Source organism: Triturus cristatus, chromosome 1_2, assembly GCF_964204655.1.
Source record: "Triturus cristatus chromosome 1_2, aTriCri1.1, whole genome shotgun sequence".
Lineage (NCBI taxonomy): Eukaryota > Metazoa > Chordata > Amphibia > Caudata > Salamandridae > Triturus > Triturus cristatus.
The window spans coordinates 880,015,448-880,036,901 of NC_140580.1; the positions used below are offsets into that span (position 1 = coordinate 880,015,448).

A 21,454-nucleotide genomic window follows, 5' to 3' on the forward strand; every position below is an offset into this window, starting at 1 on the left:
GCGATGGGTGGCGCGGATCAGGTTGGACTCGGGAGACTTTACGTCGGAGCCTCGACAGATAGCGGAGGCTTTTGCGGCCCACTACAGACAGATATATACGCCGGAGGCCTCGTCAACTGTGGCGGAAAACGAGGCCTTCCTTCGGGACATCGCGATGCCGAGGCTTACCCCGTCTGAGGCTGAGGCCCTGGAGGCGGACCTCACGGTTGATGAGCTCACATTAGCAATACTGGCCCTCCGCGCTGGGAAGGCGATGGGGCCAAATGGTATGCCGGTGGAATTCTATAAGCAGAACGCCACTCTCGTAGTGCCGCACTTACTGGCTATGTACAAAGACAGCCTAGAGACAGGGCTCCTGCCCCAAGATCAGAGAATAGCTACCATAGTGGCCATCCCGAAACCCAACAAGCCCGCGCATGAGTGCGCTTCGTATCGTCCGATTTCTTTGTTAAACGCAGAAGCGAAGATCCTGGCGAAGGTGCTGGCGTCAAGGCTGCAGCCTTGCCTCTCGACCCTGATACACCCGGACCAGTCGGGATTTATGCCTCACCGAAACACAGCTTCGAATTTACGGCGTCTCCACGGGATTCTCGGATGCAGTTCCTCAATAGAGGAGGATGCGGCCATCCTGTCCTTGGACACAAGGATGGCGTTCGACCGGGTGGAGTGGCCCTTCCTCTTCGCAGTGGTTCGCCACATGGGACTTGGTCCCAAGATGTGCGCCTGGATCCAACTTCTGTATGCCGAGCCTCTGACACAGGTGGTAGTTAACGGGCACATTTCGGACACCTCCCCACTGGGGAGAGGGACGCGCCAGGGGTGCCCTCTTTCCCCGCTCCTTTTCGCTCTGGCTCTGGAGCCGCTCGCGGCGTGGGTGCGGCAGTGCCAGGTGATCCGGGGTCTCAAATGGACGATGGGGTGGGAGGATCGCATATCCCTATATGCGGACGACGTTCTGCTGTACCTAGCCTCCCCGGAGCGCTCGATCGCTTGCCTACTGGACATCTGTGCGTCGTACGGGAGGGTGTCCGGCTATGAGATAAACTGGGAGAAATCTATTCTATATATGCTCCGGGGCTCCCCACCGCGGCTCCCACGGGGATGTGGGATTCGGGTGGCGGAGGATGGATTTAAATACTTAGGAATCTACGTCACTGCCGACAGGAATAGATTTGTGGCTGAAAATCTAATGAAGCCCCTACATAGATTTCGCGGTGACGTCCGGCACTCGCGATCCTTACCCCTGACACTGCTGGGGAGGGCCGCTCTCTTCAAAATGATGGCCCTTCCTAGATTTTTATACGTACTCCAGAACACTCCCTTCCCAGTTGCACCTACGTATTTCGCTGCCGTCAATGCGGAGGTCACCAGCTTATTGTGGGAGGATAAGGCACCGCGGATAGCACTCCACAAGCTTACCAGTGGGTGGTACGACGGAGGTATAGCACTCCCGGACATAAGACTGTATTAATGGGCATCGCAACTTATGGTTATAAATCAATGGCTCCATGTGCCTAGAGATGAACCGGCGTATCGTATGGATAGGCAACTGCTTGGAGACGGGGGGGTCATGGGAGCGCTCTACAACCCCAAGAGGGGCAGGGGCCCAGAGGGGCCCACGGCACATACCCTCCGGATATGGTTTGCGGCGCAGCGGACGCTTGGATGGGCTGGCAGAGTGACCCAAGCCACTCCTCTATGGGAGACGAAACAACTGGGGGTGCTGCGCACCACCAAGGGCTTCCACCAGTGGGATCTAATCGGCATCTCCAGGGTCGGGGATCTCTGGAAGAAGGGAGAGGTGGTCACGTTTGCCCAACTACAAGAAGACTATGACCTGGCTGATACTGAGCGTTTCCGGTATTTACAAATCCGTCACGCGCTTCAGGCGGTGGTCCCACCCGGGACCCGGCTCCCGGAGTCGTCGCCACTGGAAGACCGGCTCCTCACGGAACATCTGACGCACAGAGCAACGTCCCTAACATACCGGAAAATGATAAACAATCGACCAGACCCCTTTGCGACCCTTAAGGGTAGGTGGGAGGCAGAACTGGGGGACTTTGATGAAGCGGACTGGCAAGCGGCGCTTTCCTCCCCTAGGGAAGTGGGCATATCGTCCAAACTGCGGCTAGTCCAATTAAAAATCCTGCACCGCACATATTACACCCGTACACTCTTATTTAAACTGAAGCGAGCGGACTCCCCCCAATGTCTTAGGCAATGCGGGATGGAGGGAACCCTCTTTCACACCCTCTGGGAATGCCCTGTTATAACTTTGTACTGGAAGGGGATACTGCACACACTCTCACAGGTGACTAAGGTCCCGCTGACCCCTGAGCCTCGGAACTGTCTCCTCAATATCTGGGGACCTACAGACCTTAATAGGGTGACACAACTATGGGTGACACTGGGACTCATGCTAGCGAAACGCAATATTGCCCAGAGGTGGGGATCGGGGCAATCACCGACCCTCGCTCAATGGTCCTGGGACATGGACTCCGCAATGATTGTTGAAAAAACTGTGTATGTGCATAGAGGCTGCCCTAGAAAATGGACCCAGGTTTGGGGTGGGTGGAATGTGTATAGAGGAAATATATATGAACCCCCAAGCGAGGCCTCCGACTCAGAGCTCAGTGACCAGGAATAGCCTAACTGTCGCTCGTCCACAGGACAAGAAGGACACTGTTGTAAGACAATGAGGGGGCACCAGGGTCTTGGTAGGCTAGCCGGGACTGCTTTGCCGCACCCATGGCGGGCTGATATAATGCTGAACGTGATGCCAATGTATGTTGCTTTTTGGTTTTCAAACTTAATAAAAAGATTTATAAAAAAAAAAAAAAAACCCGCCCCTGCTGTGCCACACCGAAGGCAGTCGTCGCCCCTGCCCGTTCCAAATCTACTCAGCGCCTTCGGAGTAAGGTAGGTGCGGTGCATAAAGTTAAAATGGGGGAGCTTAAACCGCGCATTACAGGACACTCGCATCGTCAATGCTACGATTCGCTCACGTTGCCCTTGATCCAATGGCTCTCCCAAGTCCGCTTCCCAGGCCGCCCACGCCGGAGGCTCCGGCGGAGCCGAGTCGCGTTTCATCGCTGCATATAACAGGGCAATCAATCTGCGGCCCCGGCCGCACGTCAAGATTACATGAAGGGTCTGAGTCGTCGAGGGCATCTCCGGGCACTGCGGCCAGACCGAACGAACAACCGCACGCAGCCCTTGATAATGTAGGTATTGTCCCCCACGAAGGCCATAAAATTCCTCCGCTTGCTCGAATGACAGGAAGGTGTCCGAGGGGAACAGGTCTGCCAACACTTCGCAACCCCCCTCCTTCCAATCCCGGTAGGACACCTGGCGTTCCAGGTCCACCATGGGGGCCAGTATCCAAATAGGCAATTCCCTATGAAAGGGTGCCACACCTAAGACCCGCTCGATAAACCGCTGCCATACCTGAGCCGTATGTGTCACCACATAGAGCAACGCAGCATCCGCCCCCGAGCCCCGCATCAAAGCCAATTGAAGGTCCTTTGCCGTAGCCCTTCCCGCCAATAATCGCGTCTCCCACATGTACGTGTCTGCAAACCATCGGGCTGCTGGTAGGAGCTGCGCTGCATAATAATACAAATCGAAGCGTGGGGCTTCCAATCCCCCCTCCTCATAAGCGCGCCCGACCGTCCTGAGGGCCACCCTACTGCGGCCCCCCGCCCAAAGCAGGGAGGTCAACAGAGAATTGAGGGTCCGGAAAACCCTAGGAGGGAGAGGGCACAGCGTGTTCTGGAGGACGTACAACGTCCGTGGCAGCATTACCATCTTGGCCACAGCCAGGCGTCCCATTAGGGAAAGCGGCAGGGCGTTCCAAAATGTCACAGACTGCCGAAGTGAAGCGATCACTCGATCAATATTCCGTGCGAGCGCCAATTCCTCCGTGGCGGCCACCTGAATACCCAAATACCGGAATGGATGGCAGAAGTTTGACTTCTTGCAGCCAGATTTCCAAAGGGCCCGCTGATAGTTGTTTTGATGTGGATAAAAAATAAAGCAGGGAGCAAAAAAAAGGCAGGCTAAAGGGTCTTTGAAAGATTTGCAGTACCCATCTGTCTAACATGATGGATCTCTAGCTGGGGAGGAAATGCCTTATCCCGTCTCTTACCACCTGACTACAAGCCTGTGCGGGGAAGTTAAAGAGCTAGTAGACAATGCAGTGAAAGAGTAAGTGTCAGAAGAGAGCTGTCCCTGCTGGTGCAATCGGCTTTGGCTGCCACAAAAGGACAGGAACTGCACAGGTTGGTAGGACAGGCACGATCTGAAAGCTAGAGCTATGGAAAACAGAAACCTCAAATTCCTGTACTATTGCTTGAACTGCTTGGCAAGAGCCTAGAGCCCAAAAGATCGTGCAGACGCTCCACTATCCCTAAATGGCTTGAGCATCAAATCAGCCTTTGCTCTAGAGAATCTAGAACCGCCAAAGGACAAGCCCTTCAAATACACTTGGACATCTCAAGAAAACCCAGTTGATTTCTTCCAGGTATCCTATCTAAGCACTTCACTAATGCCAACACAATCTATGGTTTCCAAGCCATCACATAAGACATACTTTGGCCATGTCTGCCTATTTTGCATCATTTGAGCAAGTTGGGCCATGAGGTCTTCTGTGAGGGCTGGCAAAATCTCACAGGCAGTGTCCCACAAAGCGTGGATGAACCTACCCAGAAGGTACATAGCATTCAAGGATCTCATGGCTAAATTAGTCGAAGAGAATGTTCTTTTTCTAAACGCATAAATGCGTTTTGACCTTCCAGATGAGTGGTTTTAAGGACACTAAAAGCGATTCATTATTTACGCCTGCACCGCCAGGCTTTCAGGCATGGGATGCCTTGTCAGAAACTCATGATCACCAGCGGCCAGTCTATCACCTATCCACAGGCTGACTAGAAGACTAAAGCACAGCTTGGACCAAGTGGCCTTAGCCGGGTGTGTAAAAGCCCAGTTTAATGGCAATGGTGTTTCAGAAGAGGTTGGACCTGGTTAAAGGGTCACGGGGAATACACTCTGCTTTTTTTTTTTAAGTAGGCAACTGCAATTCTAGCATTTCTGCTGTCCTTTGCACTACGGCAGCAAGAGAGGCACTTTCTTCCATTGGTGGCCCAGCTGAGAAGTCTAGCTGAGTAAATCTAGGTACAGCCCATCATCCGGACAGTAACAGGGGGGGCAGGTTGTCCACCTCTGCATCATCATCAATGTCATAGGGAGAATTTTGCATACCTTAGCTGTGCCAGTGTCTGATGCCGTCGAGGCAGAAACCATGCCGGAGGATTAGAATTTCGATGCAAATGGACTAGTTGTGCCTTTGTAATCTTCTAATGCAACACAGGCCTGGAGAAGACCAATGACAGCTCGGGGTCAGAGACTAGAGTTGGAGTTGGAGTTGGATCCTTGGCTGGTGCTAGTAGTGTTTTGATAGGGGCTGACACGAAAAGGACAGGTGCAGATCCACGGGCCGGGGTGGAAGTTTGCACCGGCGTTGGTGCAGGTCTGGGAATGGATCCAGAGGGATCAGTCAATGGAGGACCTACCAGCGGATGTCCAACTGTAGTCCTTTGTGGTTCAGTCGGGCACGAATGCATGCAAGAGAGAACTGAAAACCTCTGGAGAAGGTACAGCACAGCCTCCTTGAAGGTTGCTAGTTGGAGAAGGGCCGACAATGACCAATGGACTTTGGAGCATGCCAATACCACTTGCAGGCAAGGATCAGTCAGAGGATGCTTCTGGGTATAATCTTTCGATTGTTGGCCTTGCACCTTCTCTCCTCATTTTGACTGGAGGAATGGGATCGAGTACGCATAGCTTTTTTGCACTTATAGAAGATCTTTAACTTACCAAAGACTTTAAGCAGGAACAGGACTTGACATAGGACTGACTAATTGAACAGGATCAGTACCCTCCTACTTGGAGTGGGGCTTATGTTTTGACACTCACCTCTTCTTAGGATAGCTGACAGTTTCATCTCCCACTCCTGGATTCCCTTCAGGTGAATGAGGGTGCATTTATTGCACAACTTTGAGTTGTGTCTAACCATCACCGGCAATTGCTTCATGCAGTCCAGGTATGGCTTAAATCCTGTTGTTTTCAGGGGGGAAGAAATAATTCCTGGCACACTGCCTAATATAAATTTTGTAGTCAAGGACCGAAAAAGTTGGGAGCGGAGCTCTGGATCTGGGAGAAGAGTGAAAATAATGGAATGGATTTCAGCATACACAAATGGCTTGCATGTGGCTCAGCTCCATCAGTTCTAGGCAATACAGAATCCTCGCAGCAGCACGCAGAAACATTGCTGTAATATTTTCCCGATCCAGTCTGACACCTGGGATATTCTAACTGCAAATTCCTCACCATTAGAAGTATTCATCAGAAATTCATTTGGCATCTTAAGGATATCAGAAGGTCCAGTATTAGTACCCCTGTGTTTAGTATGCTGTGTAAAGACTCCAAGACTCCAAAATTATACGTCCAGGTACATAATTATACAAAACATAAATATATTACAACAATGAAATACAGTGAAAAAAGTATTTCAAAGAAATATATATCACAAAAATACATTGATACCTGTACAAAATATATATATACGCTTTTTCCAATGACCATAGTATAAAAATACAAAATACAATACAATCTTAGACTGACGGTGCTCACACAATTACACAAAAACCAAGATCGGGAACACAATTACCAGTGTAAACAGAAAAAAACAATGGCAGAGGCAGATAAATTCAGGCCAATAAATTCACAAAATAACACTGATTGGTCAAAACACAAAACCAGGAGTGCCAATTAATGCATCCTCTTCAGCTCGCATGGCATCCTAATGCGATGCTGATCCGTAGTTCCAGATAGACATCAAATCATTGTCTCTCGTGCCAGACATTGAGCTTGCATTGGCTTCTGTTGGAGGACCGAGATTTGTTCCGTTGTCCTTCTCCGCTTTTGTTCCAGTACTTCTATGACTGGACTCGTGATTCATCCTGAGCCCTCATTTTGGATTTAATTTAATTTCCTACTGACTACGTATTGAGTAGCCTTCAAACTGGAATGTGACCTTAAATAAAATTGCTTGTTGGATGCTCTATCAATTGTTGTGTTTGTCCTGATGATTACCATACCAATTCTATTTGGTCGAAAAGCCATTGACACTTAACGTTGGCACTTACTCAAGAGGATGCATTAATTACCACTCCTGGTTTTGTGTTATGTCCAATCAGTTAATTTATCTGCCCCTGCCATGGTTTTTTCTGTTTATACTGGTAATTGTGTTCCCTGATCTTCTGCACCGTCAGTCTAAGATAGTATCGTACTTTGTATTTTTGTACTATGGTCTTAGTAAAAATCGTATATATATTTTGTACGGGAATCAATGTCTTTTTGTGATATACATTTCTTTGTGATATAATTATTTTACTGTATTTCATTGTTGTATTACATTTATGTTTTGTATAATCATGTACCTGAATCTTTGTTAGTATTATAATGTTCAATTTGCCCCTGGTTCAGGTAATAGGGTTCCCCCAGTTTGTTGTAACCGTGGAAAGACTCCAGACCAAATATGTTTGAAGTGATTCAAAAAAGTTTATGGCTGAAATAACCACTGGATCAATTCCATTTGCCCATCGCCTAGCCTGCTGTGTCAATCAGATGACCTGCAGTCTCCATCTTTACCATGACGGCTGTGTTCCTTTTTCGTTTTTCCAGACTGCTTTGGGCTGGGCATGCTGGCTGGGCCTCTAACACCAGGCTCTGTCCTTGTGTCTTTGTTCCATGTGGATTGCTCATATTATCCCATCATTTCCTTAACTTCTACCATAGAACTTTCCACCATACAAACATCGGGCCTGCACCCACTTTACTGTTCCTCTATCGCCCTTGCATTGAAAGTTTGTTGCCAGGGTTGCCTTTTGCTTCAGAAATTCTTTAGTGTTCTGGACCAAAGTCCTCTACATTATCGTAACGCTCCCAAAAGTGACCAATGCCCTCATCAGAACAAGATTACTGGGGTCTCAATGAAGACACCACAGTGGCAGTTAAGAGTTCTGGGAGTCTATGCCAAGCTATCTGATGGGTGAGTGCCATTTCTTTTAGCACCCTGTAGAAGGCACTATTTCACACTCAGAGGTCTTTGAGCTGACATGTCCTGCAGCAGCTAGGGAAATGCACGCTTATTCTGCCATCAATTCTCTCTCTAGCTCAGAATTCTGCAGGTAAATAGAATTGTTATGTATGGCTCTCAAAGGGTGCCTCTGGCATTTGAATCAGTTTCTGAATCTGATAACTCACAGCTATGACATAACAGCTGATAACGAAACTTGTTACTCACTGTTGCTAAGTCATAAAGACCATCTAGGCCAGGTTGACATGGTATATTTCTTAACTGAATGAAGAAAGCACTGCGGCAGGAAGGGGTGGGGAGAGGCAGTCAGGGAAGGTGGGCGTAGTTAAAAATGACAGGCAAGTTTTTCTTTTTTTTAAATACATTTGGAACGGAGAGGAGTGTTCATGTTATGTATAGCTACCTCTTTACTTCTTTGCCTCTGCGCAGCAATTGAAAACAAGAACTGATGGTCATGGGGGCAGTTAATAAAATTATAGATGGGTAAAAAGTGAATTACAGGAATGTTTTTTACTTCAGCGTTCTGAGTGACATCACAGACAACTTGAGCTTCGCTCTTGATGTCTACTTGATGTCACTCAGAACCCCTTGGAGAAAAATAACCCCATAATTCACTTTTAGCCATCTATAATTCTTTATATTAGGGAGAAAGGAAAAATAAACATTCTGTTGTGTAGAGGCGAACAGCAGTCACCTACTGTCTCCAGCACTAGATAACCACAACATCCCTCTATAAAAGTTTTTTTGAATGTGCAATTTTGGGTGATAAATTATTTGAGAAAATTTATAATTTTGACGTTACATATAGTCTAAACCGATAAATGAATGATGTTGCACTTGAAACAACATAATTAAATGGTCTAAAAGTGTGATTAATAATGTAGTATAGTTATGCCACATTTTCACGTGAGACACCATTTTATTCAAATGAATGCAGTTTGTGGTGTTCTTCTCATCTTGCTCCTGCTCGTTTACCCCTTTCAATCAGCTGACCCACTGCAAGTCTTCTCTCTCCAATTTCCACAGAGCATAGAGTATTATGACATAGATGGCATCTGTCCTTAGAAAGTCTGTACTGTGAATGGAACTTTAAAAGTTCTCTATGCATAATTTTGAAGGACTTCTGTTGAAAGTTTTGATGTAGGACTGTCGAAGAATAATAATGTATGAGCCTTTCTTTGAGAAATGCTTCATAATGTATTTTAACATCTCCGGAGTGCAGGTGCCGTGGAAGTAAATGGAAGAATTCTCTTACCTTAAGAAATAGGTTAGTTGCTAAGGGTTTTAGGTATTACAATTTTGCTTTGGAGTTGTCCTCATGCTGAATCTGCAGTTTTGCCACTTGTTTACGCATAAAATGTGTATAAAACCCCCTGTTTTTGAAGGTTCAGGAGAGACTTCTCATTTTTCTCCTGAAACTTTGTCTGATTTGCTTGAGGCTTTTTCTCCCTTAGAAATGCTGTCAGTATTTCAAATCTGGAGAAAATTAACCGCTTAAATAGGAATATTTATTCGGATTCTTATTTTTCACTCTTTATCTGGGCCTTCATGGCATTTACTGTATTTTTCTATATAGCTTATAGTTAGAATTCTGTGATAAATCCTTCAAACTTATTTGTGTTCTAGAACTTAGTCATGGAGTGGTCCCAGTTTCTACTTGATTTCTACTCTGCTAACAAATAGTTTAATGTTATGGAGGGTGGTATCTCTTGCCGCTAGACCAGCAAGTACCATAGAGCCAAACTGCCTGAGGTAAAATCGAGGTGTCTAAATTATTAAGGTCCAGTAAATTATTGGTGGGGGGGGGGGGAAGAGTGAAGGAGGGTGAGGGGGGGGGGGGTTGGTTGGCTCTCACAGCACCAACCAACACAAAGATAAAACCCCACATCAACAAACAAGAAAATGTCATAAAATAACCTATTGGTCACGGTAATAAGAGGACAGGATAAAACATCCTATGTATGTCTTGACCCGCAGCTTATTAAACAAAATACACTGTTTCCGCTACTGTGACGTAGCACAAGATTTCTAAAAGTTTGAAACAATGTCATTGTGGCACATAAAAATACATATTTGAAAAGGAATAGACATAACAAAATCTAGGAATGAGCTATATCTGTGCCTAAACTTAGATTTTTTTTCTTTATACTGGGGACATTATTGAATCGCTTGTATATAGAAAGACGTGGGCACAGGGTAGCATATAGATGCTTACTGAAGATAAAAGCTCCAATATTAGAATTGTCTGAGGGAGGGTCCTAGGTGCCCATCTTTTTAGCGGGAGGGTATATGTGTTTTGGGTTACTTTCATACACCCACCGGAGTAAATCTGGATTAAGGTCAGATACTTTTAGCATTTGAACAAATTAATACCATCTTTGGAGTTTTGATAGACATTCTAATAGATTGATAACTAGCTTCCATCACTGAGTGATAACATTCAATGCAGTTTCACTCGCTATATTATCTGTGAAAAAATATACAAGCACATCAATGTGAAGAAGATTGTGCTAAGCCCATTAATCACACAATCCATATTGTCTAATGATATACTACTGGATCACGAAAGTGGTATAATAAGAATTCGTTAAAAATGCATAAAAGTTGACATTTATAGCCTAGAGTAAAACAACTCAATTCTATTGAGTGGAACTTGTACTTTCGTTGTACCTAAATTTCTCTCCTTTCTACTACGCTACTGGTATAAAAAGAAAAAACATGCTTGAAAAAAAATATATATTTCACCACGATTATGGAAGATAAATTCAAATTTGTGATGCAAACTAGAGCTTAAGTACAATATTCATTTGGAAGACGACCAGATTGTATGCGTGGAGAAGTTCCTAGTATTGTCATGTTTCTATACATTTGCACAAACTTGAAACTGAGCAGATTGCCTTCTGTGTTTGAACCTTGCTGAACCAAGAATGGATATGTTAGTACTGCACCATTTTTAATGTCATATATTGCATTTTTATTTGCTGGCAATACTGTTTCATTCGGATATTAACTTGCTTAGCACACTCATTCCTACGAATAGCATCCGGCAATGGTTATCCTTCAAACTCCTTTTCTCTTGCGGACCTTCCTAACATCCTCAATGCACTCAAAGCCACCTCTAATGGAAATGTCTTGCCCTCAATCCTTCATTAAAGCCCTCCATGGAGAAATTTGAAAGCTAATCACCATTGACAATGACTATCTCACTCAAGGCATCTTCCAATAAAGTCTAGGAAGAAAACAAAAAAGCACGCTAGACCCCGATGACCTCACCAATTATTGGCCCATCACTCAACTGTTGAACGGCCAGATTATTAAACAAGCTGTCAACAGACAATTCCAAGAGCACATCAACTCCAACCAATCTACTACATGACTACAAATCCAACTTTTGATCATGCTGCAGAAAGAAAACAGCTACCTTGGAATTTGTAGATAACACTCTTCTGACCACAGATAAAGGTTACCACTGCTTTCTGATATTACTGGACCTTTCAGATGCCTTTGATAGCATTGACCTTCCCGCTCTCATCCACACCCTGAAGTCTCAGATGGGTGTGCCTCCTACACATCAGTTCATTCATATAGGAACCTCCTGGACCCAGACGTTTCTAGTCGTCTGCTGAGTCCCCCAGGGATTCATATGGTCCACTGTCATCTTTGACCTCTACATGAAGCCCCTTAGACTTTTAATCACCGACAACAGCACCAAATTTGACCACTACGCCTAATCTCATTTACATCCAACTGTTTCTTAAAAAGTTGCCCTTTGGTGGCAGTTGCCTCCGTCAGACCGACTGTGGGAATCCGTCACCGTCTACTGGGGCTATCCTTATAAACACTGTCAAGAGGTAATATTAATAAATCACCCCTCAAGAGATTTCACTAGGATCTGTTTTTTTTGTTTTGTTTTACAAAATGGGTCATATCAATTTAAAAACAATAAATACATAAGCCACATTTGTTGTTGAAATGTACATAGTTCTAATGAAAACATAGCAACTGCTTTGTGGGTTTTAAGTTTAGTCTTTGACAATGAACTGACCATGAATGATGAGACGCTCTTCCCCATGCTGACGATACAGGCGGAAAGCTTCTTCCAACTCCATCTGAGAAGAAATAGTGCAAGGATCACCTAGAAAAGAAAAAGAAGAAATCATTTTTTATATTTTTATTATAAGTATGCTGATCACTAGATTTTGATGATATCTGAATTATAAAATACAAAATACAGTTTATATTCTATTAAGAATGGCTACAACGGGTAATAGAAAAGCAAGATATAGCTCATCATGTGGATTCATCTTTATACATTGATCTGAAGACCAGTACATTAATACACTGTGCGAAATGTCAAATCAAAAACCTACAAATATATAATCTTTCAAACATGAAAAGCACTTAAATTCAAGATAATCATAATAGCATTTGCAAATTCCTATCCGAGGCAAAAGAACAAATTGTTTTGTTTCTACTCTGCTTACCAATCCACAAGTGTAGTGTTGAAAGTCTTTGGTGCCAAGTCCAGGTGATGTCCTGCTCTTCATTTTTCATTTTGACCAATGGGATTCGCTTCCCTGTGCAAGACACCTTTATCACACATGTCCTGACATTATTTTGTATTCTGATGACCAAATTAATACTAACCTCTGGCGTGAGACAGGAGACCACCACAAGTGATCATGCCATTACATGAATAAAAGTCAGTTGGAGCTTATCAGTGGTTTGAGATCTTAATACAAGTGCCCCGAAAAAGGGGATAACCTCCTGGCTTTCACTTGTAAACTCTGTGCAATCAGTCACGACTGTAAACCTTGTTCCCACTGAGAGAGAAAAGAGTATTAGGAGTACATTAAAATGGGGTACTCCAGTATGGGTGTCCACCTCCTCCATCTGTACACAGCCCCAAGACTGGAGGATGCTTCTTAAGGACAGTAGTATCCAGAAAGTATCCTCTCTTTCCTTGTCTACAAGTCCAGCTGCACTGCTCTCACTTCACTCCGCACTCTGCATCAAACAAGCCAGCTTTTATGTATTTGGTTCGGAATACATATCTGCTTCAATGGAGCAAGACCTTCCATGGATCAAACCAAATCCAACAGGAAAGTCTGTGAACACAGAAAAGAAAGACTTGGACTAATGACTGTAGCCAAGCACATGGCCAGTGTAAAGTACATTCATAATGAAGAGTGGCTTTATGCCTATCATAAGCATGTGTAAAGCTTGAACAAGAAGCACTTGTCAAAATCACTAACTGGCTGAAGGGTGTCTAGGCCAAATATGCAAACCCAGTGGACATAAAAGGCTGCCTTCTATCAGTAATGGATGCCAAGTAACTTTGCACATTTTGGGATACTTGTATTTAGTGAGCTCTACTATAAGTTCAGCAAGATGCAGTAGTATTTGGTATTGGTATTCTTTGCAATTCTATGTGTTTCTCAGCTGTCCTTATCTTCTTAACCAAGCCACTTTCTATTCCCTTCCAGGTGCATTGTCATCCTGCTATTGCTTTCCAATTCTTCTGTAGATGATCCCAAATTTCCAATGTTTGCGGGTGCAGGGCAGAGGGAGGGCTGCTCGAGGCAGCTAATGCTGCCTGCTCATTTTTTTACGGAAGACTTATGAATAAGTGTCTTCTCATCTACGCGAGTACCACCTTTTTTCTACACTATATGGCTAATGACAACTGTCACTACTTCTCAACATGAACTGGTCCAGTGAGCCATCAGTAATTAAATGTTACTTTTTGCCTTCAATGAGTTCTGTGCATTAATACAGAGAAAAGGAGTGAAGAGGAAAGAAAGGTCTGTGGGTCGATCTCTATATTTTCACAGGTGCACCACCATGACGCTATATCCACACAGACTCCGCCTCCCTTCGGAGAGGGACACCACAATGCTCTGCCTGTGGTGCCCTGGCTTCCTCGTGCTAATCTTAGGCCACCGAGCATTAAGTGCCAAAAATGGCCCCAATCTTGAACTACGTATCAGGCTGCATACTCTCCCTGTACTATTCAGCCCCAGAAGAGCTACTCTGGTTCTTCATTTTAGTTTTAAATTTTCCACATTTTAGGTTGACATCACTTTAGCAATGTTATTTTACTTGGTCATGCGTGCACTATGTTTTTCTGAGAACGTTTGTGCATGCTGCTTGTTTTTGGAAAGCCTTTCCTGTCATATATTCTGGACACCCTTCAAGGCTCTGAACACAGAAAAAGATATCCTAGTGCTAGGGCTGCCCTTCGGAGACAGCTTCTAATATTTAGACATATCATTGAAACCGAGTTGCACCTCTAACACAGTGTGGTTTTTATTATATAAACGGTACACTGCCCTTCACGGGTCAGAGGAGGACCATAGTCATGAGTGTCCTGGAACTAATCTTGTGTTCAACATGTAGCTCTGCTGATGCTGATCTTCCATCCTGCAGAAAAGGATTGCCAATCCTACTTCAGCCCAATTCCCTGGTCCAGTAATCCAGGTATGGGGGCTCAGGCTAACCTTTGAGAGCGGGCAAAGGGTACACCCACTATACTCTCAGAGTAGGGGTAGTGATAGATAGAAATAAATAGAAATCACTCCAATAGTTGGACTGTTTATTCTTTTCGCTATGTTCGGTTACATTGCTTTATTTTATCTATCTAATTGCAACTCATTCTTTCTATGCGAGACTACGATTGTTTCAATAAAAGTATTGACATCTTAATTTCCATCTTTCTTGTGTTTACCACAGGCATGCACAAGTAAACAACGAAATCTGTTTCCACCAATCCCTTGGGGATCAGTGTCATGTCCGAGGTTGCTAAAATCACCTGCCACCCCAGGAAGGGTAGAGGCATGTGTTCGACACTGCTGACACTTATCTTCCATCTTGCAGAGAAAGATTGCCATTCCTACTTCAGGTAGATTCCCTGTTACCCAAGTATGGGGGCTCAAGCTGCCCATGGAGATCGGGCAGATGGTACACCCACTATGCTCTCAAAGTAGGGGGTAGTGATAGGTAGAAATATATAGAAATCAGACTGTCAAGGTTGGAAGGTTTATTCTTTTCCCCATGTTCGTAACGCTGGCTCCATTACTTTCTTTTGTCTGCCTAATAGTTGCAGCTCATTCTTTCTATGCAAGTCTAGGATTGTTTCAATAAATGTATTGAAATCTTAATTCATGCGTAAACAACAAAAGGAGTAAGATCTATATCCACTATTCCCTTGGGGATAATAGTGTCATGTCTGATGTTTCCAATATCACCAACCACCCTAGAAAAGGTAGGGGTACCGGTGTGGCACTGTGAGCTATGCAGGAATTGGACCAACATTCTCTGATGTGTAGATGGACTCAGTCCCTATATTCTGAAGTTCGGTTATCCTAATAGGCAGTCCTACCTTTTTAGTGGGAATCATAGAACACAAGTCTGATACCATTCCTTTAACAACAAGAAAACTTGTGCCATACACCCATTGGTAACAGGTACAGTCTTTAGTAATAAAGTGCTGCACAGGAATATAGCTACCATAGAGAATGTGAGTACATCTGAGATAAGGTGGAAACATTATATAAGAACCTAGGTATTGCTGTAGCTACGCTATTGAGTTTAAAGAATCAAAGTTCCTTTTTTAAGTACTAGAACTAACAGTACAACCCATTTACAGTGCAGTGTGCGAATAGTATCTGATTTTCTATCTCACACCGATCTTCAAGTGTAAGCCTTTGCTGTTTGATCTTGCTACACAATGAAGGTCAAAGCCCCAAAAGGAGGAGATCCTAGGCAATGCATTATCAGGTAGAGACAATATCTAGCTACAGATTCCTTACCTTTGAATTTCCCGGGCGTCAGACTGGATCCAAAACTTGTGCATGAGCAGTACCTCTCTGCACCATCGGGCAGTGTCGTTGGCACCGGAAGTGACATCGCGGTCACCTTTATAGGCACCACCCAGGCGCGCAGACGTCAGTTACTTTTCACAACTTTCCACGCCAGGAGCGCAGACCCATTAAGAGAACTGACTAGTTTGTGTCCAAACTAAGGCCCTGAAAGGTGAACAACCCTAGCCCTAGAAAGGTGTCAGCATAGCGGTGAGGCATGGGTGGGTCTATAAGGAATCTGCAGCTAAATATTGTCTCTACCTGATAATGCTTTACCGAAGGTACGTAACTTGTTCATCTGATAGAGACTTCTACCTGCAGATTCTTTACGTTTTACCATCCTGGGGGTGGACTGCAGACAAATTGACTATACTAAGAAGTCCTGCAGGACCGAACGGGCGAAATGCCCATCCCTGGGGACCGGACTGTCCAAGCAGCAGTGTTTGGCAAACATGTGCAAGGATGCCCACGTTGCTGCCTGACAGATGTCCAGGACTGGAACCCCACAAGCTAAAGCCGTTGTTGCTGCTTTTTCTCTGGTGCAATGTACTCGTAAGCCCTCAGGAGGCTGTTTTTTAGCCAGTGCGTAGCAGACCTTTATACAGAGATTGACCCAGTGCGAAATGGTCAGTTTCTGAACTGCCAACCTTTTTTTATCTCCTATATAGCCCGCAAAGAGTTACTCATCCATCCAGAACTCCTTTGTGCCGTCATGGTAAAACAACAACACTCTTTTTGTGTCCAAACAGTGGAGTTGCTCCTCCTCTTTAGAGGGATGTGAAGGAGCATAAAAGGTGGGCAGGGTGACAGATTGTCCTAAATGGAAGGAGGTCACTACTTTAAGTAGGAAAGAGGCCTGGGTGCAAAGCACCACCTTGCCCAGGAATATCATATGATTGGGAGGCTTGGATGATAAAGCCCTCCGCTCACTCACCCTCCGGGCAGATGTTATTGTCACTCAAAAAGCTGTCTTGATGGTAAGCAGCCAGAAGGGACAATTGTGTAGCGGCTCAAAGGGAGCACACATGAGGTAAGTGAGAACCAGGTTCAGATCCCACTGAGGCATGATGTAGGGCGAAGGGGAAAACATATGTACAAGCCCTTTCAGAAACCTATTTACAATAGGGAACTAAAATAAAGAGGGTTGGTCAAGCAACCGCAGGAAAGCGGACAGAGCAAAGAGATAACCCTTGAAATTTCTCATAGCAGAGCCCTGCTGGCCAAGGGTAAGAATGGAGAGAAGAATATCAGACGGAGGCAGAAAGAGGGTCAATAAACTTTTCTGTACAATATTTTACAAATGTTTGCCAGCGGCAGGCGCATACTGTTTTGGTGTAGGGTCGCCTGGCCGTGCAGATAACATTACAAACTATTGGGAGGAAGGTCAAAAGCTATTAACTGTCGCCGCTCAATCTCCAAACAAGGAGGTGGAGAGTTGACAGGTTTGGGAGGAGGACCCTCCCCTGCTGCTGCTGCTGCAGAAGATCCTCCCGAAGGGCAGCCTGATCAGAGGATCGATGGTCATTTGAAGAAGCTCGGGATTCCAAACTCTCCGAGCCCAGTCCAGAGCTACAAGAATGACTTGTGGCCAGTCGTTCTTGATCTTCATGAGAAGTCTGGGAAGTCTGGGCAGAAGCGGTATGGGCAGAAAAGCGTACAGGAGGCCTGTGATCCACTTGCGACAAACAGCTTTTCCGAGTGATAGCCGACATGGAAACACCAACGCGCAATACTGCTGGTATTGCACGTTCTCCTCAGAGGCAAACAGATCTAACCGTGGCTCTCCCCACTGCTAAAAGAGTGCCCCTCTCCAAATGGGGACACCACTCGTGAGCCGCTAGACATCGACAGCTGAGTACGTCTGCCCTGGCGGTCAGAGAACCTGCCAGGTGTTGAACCACCAGGGTTATGCCCTGCTGTTCAGGCCATGTTCAGAGATGCAGGGCCTTTTGACAAAGGGTCCATGACTCCACCACGCCCTGCTTGTTGTAGTACCACATGGCGTAGTGTTTTCCGTGAACACTTGCACTAACTCCCCCTTGACAGAGGGAAGAAATGCTTTCAATGCTAGTCTGATCACCCACAGCTCCAGCAGGTTGATATGGAATCCGGATTTCGCCGGAGGAGACCAGAGTCCTCTGATCTTCACCTCTCCCAGATGGCCGCCCCATCCCAGGAGTGATGCATCTGTTCGTAAGCCACCACTGCAGGTCTTTTGCAGTTCCCTCCGAGATCTGGATGAAGTCGGAGAGAGTCCCCTGATGCGGCACCCACTGGAACTTCAGATCCCACTGTAGAGCATGCATATGACATCTGGCATTATTTACCAACGGGATGCAGGAGGCAAGGAGGCCCAGCAACCTTAGAATCATTCTCACCGAAATCCAAGAAAGAGCCTGAAACATCGGTTTCATAACCTGAATATCCTGGATTCACTGCTCTGGAGGATGCACCCGAAACTGCACTGTGTCCGGAAAGCTGTAACATCCTCTTGGAGTAAAATTAGATGATCCTCCGCCAGACAATTTTGAGATGGTAGTAAAGGAGGAGTGAAAGATTGGAAAGGATGGGAGTAACTATTCTGAATCATCTGCAAGACCCATTTGTCCAATGTTATGGACTGCCATTGGAGGAAATTATCTTGGATTCCCCATCCAACTGGGAACCCATGGTCTTGCAGAACAAAACTAGGAGGACTTAGAGGCTGCAGCTGCTGGGGGTGGGGGGGGTAGCAGGCAACTTCTGGCTACCATTTCCACAGGGTCGGAATGCACCGCATCCACATCCTTGCACAGCTTGGGAAGCCTGCCCAGGTTTGTGGCCGGGATATGGTTGGCACGGTGGCATGGCCCTTCCGTAGCCACGAAAGGGGAGAAAGACAGACTGGGGCAAGGTGTCACTGAGAGGCCCAAGGACTTGCCTGTAGCTCGCGAGTCCTTGAAGTGCTCCAGTGCAGAGTCTGCCTTCGCTCTAAAGAGACGAGTCCCATCGTAGCGCATGTCCATGAGGTTGGCCGAAACATCCCCCGAAAAGCCAGATGCGCTTAGACAGGCATGGTGCCATAAGGCCACCATCGACAAAACCACTCTGCCCAGCGAGTCCCTTGTATCCAGACCACACCTAATGGTGAACTTTGACGCATCTTTCCCTCTTTCACTGTTTGGGAGAGGACGGCCCGGTTCTCCTCCAGGACCTGAGGCAGCACTTGTGCAACAATTTTCCATAGGGTATGGGAGTAACGGGCCAAAAGGTTTGCAGTGTTCACCAACCGCAATGCCAGGCTGGCAGAATAAAACATCTTCCCAAGTGTGTCCAGCCTCTTGGATTCACAGTCCGAGGAGTGGTGGTGGGGGGGGGGGCGGCAGTGGGGGGGGGACACACCATTGGACATCGAGGCTTGAACTTAAAAGCTCTCAGGGTTGGGGTTGTTGGCTGAGGAAAGTAGGATCACCTGTGGAAGGGCGATGGTGGCAGGCAATTGTCCTGTTCACAGGAGCCCCTGTGCTAGGCTTGGACCAACTTCCTAGAAGGACATCAGTCAGTGCTTCATTAAAGGCCAATAGGAGTGGAGCTGATGAAGCCCCAGGCTGAAGCACTTTGGTCAAAAGGTTAGCCTTAACCACCACAGAGGGAAGTTCTAGGTCAAGGACCTCCGCTGCACTCTTCACCACCATTGCATAAGACGCTCCCTCCTCAATAGCCACAGTAGGTGAGGAGAGCAAACCAGTATCTGGAGAGGGTTCCAGTCCATTGGACTCTCCTAGTTCCTCATACCAGTCCAAAGTCTCACCAGGGGTGTAATACTGGTGTTCTAAAGGGTCCAGTGACACCTCCCACTCTTCCCCATGTCTGTATGCTCCATAAAAAGCTCAGGCAATGACCTAAAGCCAATGGGCTCTGTCGGCATCGGATTCAGTGTCGACCGGCACCTTTCCAACTCCGACTCGTTGGGGATGAGACTGGGGCTGGTGGCGCAGGTGGGCGCTGGCGGCAGCAGGGGCATCGATGTCGGGACCAGCACCGGAGAAGGTCGCATTGGCACGACCGGCACTGATCCAGATCCAGGATCGGATCCATGAGACCCCATTGAAGTAGAGACCAGAGCGGAACCTGATGGGGCCTCCTCCAACCCCGCAGGGCCCGAAGGCACTCTGTAGCGGTCGGCCCGCTAAAATACTTGGCACATGGCCTCGTAAAACTCTTATTTGAGTGGGAGTCACCCCGGCTCCAAGAAACAAATATTTGACAAAATGCCAAAAACAGTCTGTCAAAAAGAGAGAGGGGTAGCTCTTCTTCGGATCAGTGCTAACTGGCACGGAAAGAAAAGAACTGACGTCTGCATGCCTGGGTGGAGTCTATATAGGGGACTGCGACATCACTTCCGGTACCAACGATGCAGCCGCTGCGCTGAACCAAAAGAAACCACCTGACGGTGCACAGGGGTACTGCTCAATCAAAAGTTTCTGAATCCAGCCTGACGCCTTAGAAATTCAAAGGTAAGGAATCTGCAGCTAGAAGTCACTATCAGATGTATATTGGTATAAGCAGGAGAGCTGTAAGAAGTACCCTAAAGAAAGAGAACTGCAGCCATGATTTGGTTAAGTAGAGAAGCTATGGAAGTCTCAAACCTCGCAACTTGACAATGAACACACCAATACCGAATCTCATTCAACACGAGGCATAATAGGCCGCGGAGAATGGACATTTGGCTTCATTTTAAATATTTAAACGGTCTTTAGGGAGATTCAAATGGCCATATTATATGGGTTCAAAAGCTGGCCCTTGAAGATCAACAATGGAAGGTTGGGATGAACTATCTGACCACCAAACTTATGACAGAGATCCTATTTGCACAGCAGCGTCCTGTGTGGTCGTTCTGATAGGTGAAGGAGGTCGTTGAATCACCAGTGTCAGAGCCCCTCTGGAGTCATCAGGATCAACCTAGTTTTGGAGTTTGCCACCTTAATAATGACTCACAGCACAACGGGTATCGGTAGGAAAGAGGACAGAAACTTCCCCGACTAGGCAGTCCCTTTCATTTATGGCCAGTACCAACTGGATGTAAAGTATGAGCATCTTCTGTTTTTTGCGTCCACAAAAATAAGTCTCTGTAGACAGCTCCACTAACAGAAGACAATGTGAAGCACTTCATCGTTTAGGATCCATTCAACGTTTCCCCGAAACACCTGGCTAAGGGACTCTGCATTTTCCACATCTGGCAGGCAAATCGCATTGATCTTTAGATCCAAAGCTTTGAACCATATCTAGATTGACTTATTGAGACAGGACTAAGGACCTTGTGCTTGTCTGGATGTCCAAGTCATACATTGTTCTTGAATTGTCTGTCTCAACAAACAGATTGTACTGAGATGAACTCTTCTGATTTCCAGAAAGTTCATATGATACCTCCATCTGAGACGACATACCTTGTACT

General features: G+C 46.1%; 1 protein-coding gene across 1 annotated transcript in view; it reads right to left on the bottom strand.

Moving 5' to 3' along the window:
- Window positions 1-21,454, bottom strand: part of PRKCZ (protein kinase C zeta) — an 820,696-nt gene that overhangs the window by 569,944 nt on the left and 229,298 nt on the right. Inside the window, exon 4 of the mRNA XM_085609332.1 lies at window positions 12,204-12,293. Coding sequence (XP_085465458.1) covers window positions 12,204-12,293 — 90 coding nt within the window. The remainder of the gene's footprint in view (window positions 1-12,203; window positions 12,294-21,454) is intronic.